This window comes from Myotis myotis, unplaced genomic scaffold (genome assembly GCF_014108235.1).
Source record: "Myotis myotis isolate mMyoMyo1 unplaced genomic scaffold, mMyoMyo1.p scaffold_m19_p_4, whole genome shotgun sequence".
NCBI lineage: Eukaryota > Metazoa > Chordata > Mammalia > Chiroptera > Vespertilionidae > Myotis > Myotis myotis.
This window is the reverse complement of record NW_023416346.1, coordinates 57,553,002-57,565,267: the sequence shown is the minus strand read 5'-3', so window position 1 is coordinate 57,565,267 and position 12,266 is coordinate 57,553,002. Positions and strand designations below refer to the sequence as shown.

At 36.5% G+C, this 12,266-nt stretch overlaps 1 protein-coding gene across 1 annotated transcript in view; it reads left to right on the top strand.

The window, feature by feature from the left end:
• Window positions 1-12,266, top strand: part of FAM199X (family with sequence similarity 199, X-linked) — a 58,516-nt gene that overhangs the window by 39,973 nt on the left and 6,277 nt on the right. Inside the window, exons 3-5 of the mRNA XM_036304585.1 lie at window positions 8,124-8,273; window positions 8,521-8,682; window positions 10,069-10,329. Coding sequence (XP_036160478.1) covers window positions 8,124-8,273; window positions 8,521-8,682; window positions 10,069-10,329 — 573 coding nt within the window. The remainder of the gene's footprint in view (window positions 1-8,123; window positions 8,274-8,520; window positions 8,683-10,068; window positions 10,330-12,266) is intronic.

Below are 12,266 nucleotides of genomic sequence, written 5' to 3'. Positions count from 1 at the left end.
TCTTTGAGCATGGAAGCTAGAAGTCTGCAATAATGTTTTTCCCCTTTACTCGAATTCTTCCCCATTATAACCTGGCTAATTCCAGAAACATCCACGTCTACTGACGGTCTGGGACTCCGAAGCTGGCACAGGCTTTGTGTGCCAGTGAGTTTCCACTTTTTCTTTTTTACTTCGTTTTTCGCTCAGGTGAATCTTCTCCTTCACTTACTGTTCAGGTGCCAATTGCTGTGACCTGCACTCCAAGGTTCAGGATCTGAAGTAGGGTCCTACACCCAAATTAGAATTCTAAATAAAAATATGAATTATTAAGGAGTGGGGGACAGATGGAGCCTCTTTCTTGAAGAGACACACAGAGTCCTGGCTTAGTCCATTTTTATTCAGTTTTAGATACACATCTTGCCCTCAGGCAGGCATATAGCAGGCACATAGTTTCAAAGGTCAGTAAAGATCAGTAAGGTCCAATAAACATTTACTTGGAGGCTATCAAATCAGGAAATTGCTTCAAGCCACCTCAGTCTCAACACAAACAATTGGTGCCTAGCATAAGCCCTGCTAACGCTCAAGGTCCATTGGCCTCCCGCGTTCCTTGGGGCAGGCTCATGACAGTGTTGGCATGAGGTAGCTTCCCACAAGACACCCTGTATGTTCTGCCTTACAGTGAGTTCCCTTTTTATTTTGTTGATGGTTTCTTTTGCTGTGCAGAAGCTTTTAATTTGATGTAGTCCCATTTGTTTATTTTTTCCTTTGTTTTCCTTGCTCTTGGAGATGTATTGGAAAACATATTGCTACAAGAGATGTCTGAGATATTGCTGCCTATGATTTTCATCATTTCCGGATGTACATTTAAGTCTGTTATCCATTTTGAGTTTATTATTGTATACTAGAGGCTCGGTTCATGAAAATTCATGCACCAGAGGGGTTGTCCCTCAGCCCAGCCTGCCCCCTCTCTCAGTCCCGGAGCCCTTGGGGGCGGGAGGCAACCCGGTGATCAGTGGAAGGCGATGCCTCCATCACACCTCTGCTGCTGCCACTGCTGGCAGCGCAAGCCTCGGCCAGCCCTGGTTACCTGAGCCTTGGGCTGGCCCTGGGCTGCTGGGGGGGCTGAGGGGACTGGGGGACTCCGAAGTCAGGCACCCTAGCGGGGCTGAGGGGACTGGGTGCTGCCATCATGTGGCTGTGGGCACCGCCATCTTCGAGGATGTGGCAGTCAATTAGCATATTTCCTCCGTATTGGCAGTGGGCACTGCCATCTTTGTGATGGTGTGAGGGTCAATTAGCATATTCCCACTTTATTAGATACGATGGTATAAGTTGGTCTCATTTCATTTTTTGCATGTAACCTATCCAATTTTCCCACGCAATTTATGGAAAAGACTGTCTACTCTGTTGTATGCTCTTGTCACCTTGTCAAATGTTAATTGAGCATAAAAGTGTGGATTTATTTCTGGGCTCTCTGTTCTGTTCCATTGGTCTATATGCCTTTTCTTATGCCAGTAGTAGGCTGTTTTGATTACAAAGTCTTGTAGTATAGTTTGATACTACGTATTGTGACACCTCCAACTGTCTTCTTCTTTCTCAAGATCACGCTGTGTTTAATCACCCTGGTTTTGTATAAGGTTTGAAATCAGGAAGTGTGAGTTCTCCCACTTTGTTCTTTTTTAACAACATTGTTTTGACTACTGGAGGTCCCTTTCACAATTCCCTGTCAGTGTTAGTGTTATGTTGTCCATTTCTGCAAAAAGGGCAGTTTGAATTTTGATAGGAATTGCATTGAATCTGTAGATCAATTTGGGGAGTATTGCCATTTTTTTTTAATATATTTTATTGATTTTTTACAGAGAGGAAGGGAGAGGGATAGAGAGTTAGAAACATCGATGAGAGAGAAACATTGACCAGCTGCCTCCTGCACACTCCCCACTGGGGATGTGCCCGCAACCAAGGCACATGCCCTTGACCGGAATCGAACCTGGGACCCTTAAGTCCGCAGGCCAATGCTCTATCCGCTGAGCCAAACCAGTTAGGGCGAGTATTGCCATTTTAATAGTATTAAATATTCCTGTCTATCGACATGGGATGGAATGTCTTATTTAGGTCTTGGTTAGTTTGTTACAATGCTCTTTTGTAGTTTTTCGTGTCCAAAACTTGTACTTCCTTGGTTCAGTTTATTCCTAAATATTTCATTCTTTTGATGTAGTTGTAAATGGATTTTTTTTCCTATTTTTAGATTGATCATTTCTAATGTATAGAAATACAACTGAATTTTTGTTTTTATTTTATATCCTGCAACTTTGCTGAACTCATTTGTTAGCTTTAATAGTTTATTGTTTTCTCTGTAAATTCTTTAGGGTTTTCTATATTTTAGATCATGCCATCTATGAATAGAGGTAGTTTTTCTTCCTTTCTAATCTGGATAGATTTTTTTTTCTCTTGCTTAATTGCCCTGGCTAGATCTCTAGTACAGTGTTGAATATTAGTAGCAAAAACTGGCATCCTTTTCTTTTTTCCAATCTTAGGGGAAAAGCTTTCAGTCATTTTTTTCACCATTGAGTATAATGTTAACTATAGATTTTTCATAAATATCCTTTAACATATTGAGAGATTTCTCTTTTGTTCCTGTTTGTTCAGTTTTTATCTGAAAGGGTATTAGATTTTTGTCAAATGCTTTTTTTTGCATCTATTGAAATGATCATGCAGTTTCTCTCCTTCATTCTATTAATATTATATACAACATTGAGTGATTTTTATATGTTGACTTACACTTGCATTCCTGGAATTAATTCTAATTGGTCATGGTATTATAAACCTTTTAACATGCTGCTGGATTTTATTTGCTAGTATTTTGTTGAGGATTTTTGCATCTGTATTCATAGGGTACTGTAGTTTTCTTGTGATGGCGTTGGCCTTGTAAAATGAGTTAGGAAGTGTTCCCTTTTCTTCTGCATAAAATATTGTAATAAGACTTTCTCATTTAACATATAAACTTTCTCATGATCTTAATAATGAGTTTTTTTTAATGACTACATAATATTCCTGGTACTAGATGTGCCATTCCCCTGTGTACATGTGTTTAATTTTTTTTTTCTCTTAAGGTAACATGAAAGTGAGCATCTTTGTGTGGGTAACTTTTTATTCTTCATTTTTTTAGCTCACACTTTGTATTTAAAATTAGACTTTAAGGATTCTTAATAAAATGTCAGGTAGAGTCCTGATAATTCAGAGAAACAGTTTTCTGTTTATTTCATGTGACTTATTTAGAGTTCTTATAATGTTGCAAAGTGGTAAGCATTTTTAAATTGCTGACTTCTTCATTCATTTTGTTAGTTAGAGTGGAGATCTGTCCTCAATCACTCACTGTTAATGTACATGAATGACTAGAATGCTGGAACAAAATCAGGCCTGCCTTAGTAATGTGTTTTCCACTTATGAAATTGGAGTGTGGGTACTCTGTTGCCATGGATATTTGCTATTTAAATATGTTGAAAGGTTTAAAATGTTCTCTTGTTTTTGTAGGACTTCATAATGATGAGTAGTAAATTATCCAGGAAGATAATAAAAAATTATGTGTTAGGATTAATATAGACTAAAAATTGTTGACTGCAGTTTAAAAATTCATGTTACTTCTGTTGTGATTAAAAACTGCCTCTGTTTAAATCTTTCTTTTAACAGATGTTTCAGTTACCATTAAAGTAAATATAAATGATTCATAGATTCTGGGAAGATAATGCTAACAACTTAATAAGGCATAATTTTAACCATGAATGAAGTAGCATCTTAGCATTTGAAATAGCCTCAAAGCATTCTGCTTTGCTGATTGTTTGCTTGCAGTCCTTTCATTATTAAAGACATATGTGATTAGTTTTAAAGAGTGTATGATTCAGCTGTCACACTTGAAACCTAGCGGTGCAATTTGAAATTACATATCAGCTATTACAGAAATGAGCTTACTGAAAAAATTTTGCTGCATACTACAATAAATAATGGCAGAAGTTTGATTTAATTCTTATGTGTCACAATTACTGATTATAATATAAATATATCAGATATTGTTGTCTATGGAAAATATGGGATGAGAATTACTAAACATTTTTATCCTGAAACGTACTATCAGATATAAAATGGAAAATTGCTGACCTAATAAATATACAGAGCTCATACAATTCATTGTCATGTACATCTGCTGCTCTCATATCTCCAATTGATTACTCCACATTTCCACTTGGATGACATTATTTTTTTTTAATTTTTTTATTTTTCCAGTCTGTTTGAGGTAGCTCTGCCTCTGTATCTATTTTTGTTCATAAGTTTATAATGGTCTTTATTATCCATAAATGAGTGAGATCATGTGGTATGTTTCCTTCATTGACTGGCTTATTTCACTTAGCATAATGCTCTCCAGTTCCATCCATGCCGTTGCAAATGGTAAGAGTTCCTTCTTTTTTACAGCAGCATAGTATTCCATCCTGTAGATGTACCACGGCTTTCTAATCCATTCATCTACAGATGGGCACTTAGGCTGTTTCCAGATCTTAGCTATGGTGAATTGTGCTATGAACATATGGGTGCATATATCCTTTCTGATTGGTGTTTCTGGTTTCTTGGGATATATTCATTGGATGACATTATTTCATGCAAACCTGTTATCTGATGCTGAGCCCTTGATCAGTAATGAAACTTTCAATTATAGCATTTCTTTGGAAAAAAAGACTGTTTTGTGACCTGTTTTAGAGTGTAGTGAAAAATGACTATTATCATTTCAAAGGACACTTGTACTTACTTCTCTCGTTATCACTGCACACTCTTCATATCTCAAATTGTATTCTCTCATCCTAAATACCTGCAAAGCAAGAGATCTTTGCATAATTGAAAGCACTGGACTTGTGTCCTACTCTGAACATCATTTTCCTTATTTGTAAAAAATGAGGGTGTTAAACTAGAAGATCTATAACATTGCTTCAGGTGTCTCACTCTAAAAATTGAGGTGTTTAAGAACATCACCCTGTATGGGTGGTATGCCAATTTTCTTCTTTTCTCACATTGGTCATCTATTATCCTAGTCCATTTAATTGTAAACAGCCTTGTAAGTAGTTTTTTATTTGAAATTTTCTGTTCTAATTTTTCTTTCCATTTTAAAAAAATATATATTTTATTGATTTTTTTACAGAGAGGAAGGGAGAGGGATAGAGAGTTAAAAACCGATCAGCTGCCTCCTGCACACCCCTTACTGGGGATGTGCCCGTAACCAAGGTACATGCCCTTGACTGGAATCGAACCTGGGACCCTTGAGTCCGCAGGCCGACTTTCTATCCACCTGAGCCAAACTGGTTAGGGCTCTTTCCATTTTTGCTAATCTTAGTCCAGGCCTAGGTCAAACAAGAGCTTATTTCCAGTCTTTCTTCATTTTGTTTTATCCCCATGTTGCTTTATGACTTATCTTCCCTCAAGACCAGTTTCATCAAGTTACTTTTTTTAAAAAAAAATAAATCTTTATTGTTGAAAGTATTACATATGTCCCTCTTTTCCCCCCCCATTGACCCCCTCCATCATCAATTTACTTCTATTTAGAAAGTGTTTTTGGTTTAATTCCACATATCATACAAGTTTCTGTTTATTCTAGTAACTTTCAGATCCCTAGCACAATTTTCTGTTTTAATCATATTGGTGTCCTTAACCTCATCCTATGTTCTTTCCATCTGTTTTACTAAATTATTCTCCTTACCTGAATGCCTTTTTCTTTAACCCCTTCTGCCATTCTGAGAGATTAGCTTGTGAAACTTAACTTGGCCACTTCAATAGTATATGGTATTCTCTGAGGGTTTGTGTAAAGTTTCAACAATCTTTGAGATAGTGGCATTAATCATAACTTACACAGAAGATTCTGAGGCTAGTGAGCAGTGGAACTGGGATTTGAATTTTGTTTGGGATCTTTTTACTTCTCCTTAAAAAAATGGCCAAAGAACCCCAACAAACACATAAACAGAGTTAATGACACAGATTTAAGTGCTCAACATAATCTGGCACCTAGCATGTACCAGTATTTGTTAAATATTTAGATGGACATTTTTCTTAACGTTTGAGAGTTCCTTGCTCTACTTAATTTATCAAAGGAGCTTGAAGTAGGGAAGCCCTTCATCTGGCGAGCATCTCATTTTTGTTTAGGAACCCTGGGGAGATCTTTCATGAAATCTTTCAAAGGGATAATAGTAAAACATTTTCTTTTTTTACATTAAAGGCTGAAAAAGAGATGGCCTTTGTGTGTATGTTCAGTAATCATCCGTTCATGATAGTGAATAGATATTTTTAGGGCTAAGACTGAGCAATACAAGCAGTGTTAATGAGATTTTAAAGGACATCATACTAATTGTTGGAAGTTACTCATGCACTTGGATTATCAATGACTGTCAAAGTGAAAATGTGGTTTTTAAGAGTAATAGCTAATAGACAGTTTCCTTATAAAAATCGAGGTCACTGTGCATAGTGATCAACCCTATTTTTTGGCTTCATTCCCCTCTTCTATGTGATTGACTCCCCAGTGCTTAACCCCCTTGTAGCTCTCTTTAATCCTGCAACTTCAACTCACTGCTAGATCTTTCCATTGGTGACCTGTCATCTCAAACCTAACATTCATAATTTGCTATGTTTTATAATTGTATGTATAATTGTGTGTTTATGTTATTGTATTATGTTCACAAGCATAAAGTTCTTGTGTGAGGATCATAGCTTACATTCCTTTGAATCTCCTGTACCTATTATAGTGCTTTGGGTACAATAGGAAACCAAATGCATGTGATTACAGTAATTTCATGGCAAGAGTAGCTTTTTTCTTTTGGTAACTTCAAAAACCTGGTTGGTATTCATCCAGAGTTCAGATATAATTGCAAAGTCTATAGAATCAGACAATAACAAGAAGGTTCTGTTTTGTATCTTGTAAAAACAAGAGCATTATCTTTGAAAGTTATATACTCCTTGTAGAAAATTTTTTTATCTGTTTGATGAATGACTTAAACACATTTATTTAAAATTAAATCCTTTCTTAGTTTTGGAGGTAATGGATATATGTTTATTTACCTTGATTGTGTGATAGTTTCAGGCTATATGCATATGTCCAAACTCATCAAATTGTATACATTAAATATGTTACACTTCTTTGTATATTAGTTATAAATCAATAAAGCTTTTAAAATTCGTTTTAACTGACTTTTAATAGGCAATACAAAATTATAGCACTTATTTTTGCTGTTCATCTCACTTTAAACTGGTTTGATTTTCTGTGTATTAGGCTTGCTTGCATTTCTCCTTTACCTACACATTATCTCTGACCTTTTTATCCCCCCTAATTTTTCTTTTATAATACTTCTGGTTTTTACTTTTTTAAAAATATATTTTACTGATTTTTTTACAGAGAGGAAGGGAGAGGCATAGAGAGTTAGAAACATCGATGAGAGAAAAACATCGATCAGCTGCCTTCTGCACACCCCCTACTGGGGATGTGCCCACAACCAAGGTACATGCCCTTGACCGGAATTGAACCTGGGGACCCTTCAGTCTGCAGGCCGATGCTCTATCCACTGAGCCAAACCGGTTAGGGCAATACTTCTGGTTTTTAAAGTGTTCTGCTTTATATTAAGGGCATATTTTAATTGTTTTGAGGTTGTTAATACAGACTTGAGGACAAGGACCGACCATGATTTATTTGTCTTTATATTGGCACTATGTCCAGCACAGTATCTGGCAAAGAGCCATTTAATAGCAGATCACTCAGGTCTCCTGAGATATGGAGACCAGTGCTCCTTTCTCATTATGCTATGTGGACCATAGCCTACATTCGCATTCTGGATTAAAAACCTTAATGATGATTGACTCTTAAGTTAGCACTTTGACAGGTCTTGATTATGATTTTAAACTTTTGGAAAATATCATTGAGTAAGTGACTATATACAAAGAGTATATTGATGTTGCTACACTGTCTAAAATAGGAGTGAATCAGAATTAATGTCTTCTGATTCTGTATTTGTCATGACTTTGATTAAAGTAATTTTTAATAAAGACAAAATATGTTGTGGTATTTAAAATGTATTTTTAAAATATTTTGCTTTCTCTACCTCCTTCTTCTTATTTTTATAAAGTTACCAGGAAGTGACATTGCCAGTGGGAGTGATGTGCTTTCTGATGTCATACCCAGTATTCCAAGTTCACCTTGCCTGCTTCCTAAAAAGAAAAACAAGCACAGGAATTTAGACGAACTTCCTTGGAGTTCAATGTCAAATGATGAACAGGTAGAGATCTTGGCATTTTAATTAAAAGCATATATGTGGAGACTATATGAAGCTCAATTTATTGCCTGTTTAAAGTCACAGGGTAAATATGGATTGCATAGTGAATCTGAATTTTAGCAATAACTAATTGTTTTTTAGGGAACAAATTAACATTAAGTGCTTTGATATTTAAAATATAATAAATGACATACTAGACAATCAGGTTTTGACATTGATCTTGTTTATTATAATTTTTTTTATCACATAGGTGGAATATATTGAGTATCTGAGTCGCAAAGTCAGTACTGAGATGGGTCTTCGGGAGCAACTTGATATTATTAAAATAATTGATCCTTCTGCTCAAATCTCCCCTACAGACAGTGAGTTTATTATTGAACTTAACTGTCTCACAGATGAAAAACTGAAGCAGGTATGTAAAAAAAATATAGATTGTTCAGCTATAGAAAATATCATTGTTTTGTAGCATGTATACATGAATAATATGTAAATACATAGATAATTAGCTAAAAATCATTATTACTTTCATATATAATGAAAATAATGATTATTGAGAGTTATACTTGCATGAACATCTGAACTGAAGGATTTGAGTAGTCTTATGGAGTAATTGAGCTTGGCTAGGGTAAAACATAATTAATTTTCCCTTATGCTATTTTGAAATACACATTTCTGGTATCTTCTAAGTATAGTCTTTACTGCTCTTTTTCGCTGGCACATAGCTAAATGAATACTTCTGTTCTACTTTTTTTGACATTTATCATTTATGAAACATTTTTCTCATTTCAGTATTTCTCTCAACAAACATTATAATGTTCTATGTTCAATCCCCTTTTTCATTAGTATGGTAAATTGATACCTTGCATTTGAAGGCAGCTACTGTGTGCCCCTAGGTAAGATTTATGAAACACCCTAATTTTAGATATACTTAGCAATTTACTTAAATCATCTCTAGTGGAAATCTTTTAAAAAATCTCATCTGCCCTGCTGGTGATGCTCAGTGGTTGAGCATTGACCCAGGAACCAAGAAGTCACCAGGTAGATTCCAGGTCAGACCACATGCCCCAGTTATGGGCTCTATCCCCAGTAGGAGTCATGCAGGAGGCAGCCTATCAATGATGTTACTCTTTCATCGATGTTTCCATTTCTCGATCCCTATCCCTTCCTCCCTCTAAAAAATAAATCAATAATAGCATACTTTAAAAAAAATATCTGTTTTATTTTACTGTTAGTTTCTGTCTCTTGAGTGTTATGATCCTAAATTCTGGATGCCAGTAGCCTTCCATTTATTGATTATATAGGGTGTCCCAAAAACGTATACACACTTTTATATAGATTCGTTTAAATTTTGAAAATTAACTGTATGTTAATAAACATGGACTTTATAATCATTCAAAGTGTGTATGCATTTTTTTGGGACACTATTTTATGTGCTTTGAAAATCTAACTCCATAATATATATTCTAGAATTTTGAACATTGTCAAGAGGTTTCTTTTTGTCCTTATATTCTACCTACAGTGGGGCCTATGACTTAGGAGTTTAATTCATTCCGAGACCGAGCTCGTTAAGGAGCTCGTTAACTCAAATTACTCTATCAACTCAATGCAAAAAATCGGCCAAGAGACAGCTGGTATCTAAAAAAACTCATTAGTCGGGACATTCGTAAGCCAAGGCCCCACTGTATGTATATCTGTAACACTTTTGACAGTTTTTTAAGTACACCATTCTATTCTCGAGTATTTTGAGGGTAGAACATCAAGTAACAACACTAACTAGTTTTTATCTGTGCATTCCAAGGTCAGAAACTATATCAAGGAGCATAGCCCTCGCCAACGGCCTGTAAGAGAGGCCTGGAAGAGAAGCAACTTTAGTTGTGCAAGCACCAGTGGAGTGAGCGGTGCCAGTGCCAGCAGCAGCAGTGCCAGCATGGTCAGTTCAGCAAGCAGCAGCGGGTCCAGTGTTGGAAACTCTGCTTCAAACTCCAGTGCCAACATGAGTCGAGCACACAGTGACAGCAACTTGTCTGCAAGTGCAGCAGAGCGGATTCGGGATTCTAAAGTAAAACATCTAATCAATACAAAACTTTACCTTTCAATATTAACATTAGTACTCCCCCATATAAATTTCTTGAAGAGTTAAATGTATCTTGCTATCTAGATGCCTGGGGGTTGTGGTTTTAATTTTTTTTGTCTTACATTCTTTTATTATGCATATGCATATGCAGATCTGTTTTTTGTATAGTATTTGGTTCTATCAAATAATCATACCAAGGCATTCTATTTCCATTTTTCCCCAAGTCTACAGTGATTTCATGAGGAGGTGGGGTTGGCAAGCAGCTGGTTCTGGTTCAATTGAACAAAGCCCTCTAGGTTGAATCCTTTGAAATACTGTTGTGACCCACAGCCATAACACTCAAATTTATCTGATTTTTGTCTCTTTTTTTAAAATATATTTTATTGATTTTTTACAGAGAGGAAGGGAGAGGGATAGAAAGTTAGAAACATCGATGAGAGAGAAACATCGATCAGCTGCCTCCTGCTCACTCCCCACTGGGGGATGTACCCGCAACCAAGGTATATGCCCTTGACCAGAATCGAACCCGGGACCCTTGAGTCCACAGGCCAATGCTCTATCCACTGAGCCAAACCAGTTAGGGCGATTTTTGTGTCTCTTTTAAGTAAGATAAATTGATGGAAACAATGAGTGAATCTCAGGATTGCAATATTGACTATAACTCACTACTGACTGTGTCTCCCTATATCACTGATGTTACTATCTATTAGCTCTCAAGAATATTCTGTCTTTTGTGTATGTTAAATGTTTTTTTAATGTTTTAGTCTTAAGTGTTTCATCTTAGCCCTTTTATAAAAATATAATAATGCTTTCTCTAATTTATTTCTACTGTTTTCACAGTTGAAAAAAATCTGTGTAATATTATTGAGCATATACAAAATAGGAAATATAAGTATACTAGAGGCTCAGTGCACAAAATTCGTACACAGGTAGCATCCCTATGCCTGGCTGGAGATTGGGGCCGATCAGGTTCCCTGCCTCCCCACCTCCTCCTTCCCTCGCTGCCCATGTGCCACCACTGCGTGGTTCCCCTGCCTCCCCGCCTCCCTGCCTCCCTGCCTCCCTGCCTCTCCACCTCCTCCTTCCCTTGCTCCTTTAGCGCCCTGCTGCCACCACTGGTCGCCCGCCATGTTCCGTGCCACCCCCTGGTGATCAGCACATGTCATAGCAAGCAATCGAACTCCTGGTCTCTCAGTAGAACTCCTGAGGGGGACACTTTGCATATTCCATAGATATAGATATAGATATAGATTTATAGATATGGATATGGATATAGATAAAGATATAGATAGATATATAGATATATATAGATATAGATAGACATATATATAGATGTATGGTTCTATGATGCTTAGCAGCGGAGTTCTGCTCTTGCAGTGGTGACAGTCTGGAGCCAACTTAAGGATGATAATGGTATCTTTCTAACTCTTTGGGAACCCAATGGTGACTAGAAGATACACAGTGATTTTTTTCTCTGACTTTTACTGAACAGAAACATAGTCAGCTTTGTTGGTTGCCAAGGGATTCCTCTGGATATGTGGTCATTCCTTTTTAGCATTAGTTCACCAGTGACAAGGAATAGAGTACCCAATGGGTTTCTAATGGGCTTTTAAGATGGTATTTGCCTAATACGGAAATACATGATTCTTTTCCAGTCATGGTAAAATTGCTAGTGCTTTTGGATGAAAGACAACTTAAAAGCATAAGCATTAGAGATGTTCTTTGCATTTGTGTTCGGTATTGTTCACTATGTGTTCACTCTGCACTGACACCAGTGTACCTTAATTTGATTTCTAAATCTTTTTAATGATTGGTTATCCATAACTAGTTAAAATGATCAAATTTCATCCCCTCCTTATCAGAAGGTTCACTGGTCAAATACATAAAAATAGATTCTTGAGGAAGCATTTTCAAGTCTAAGC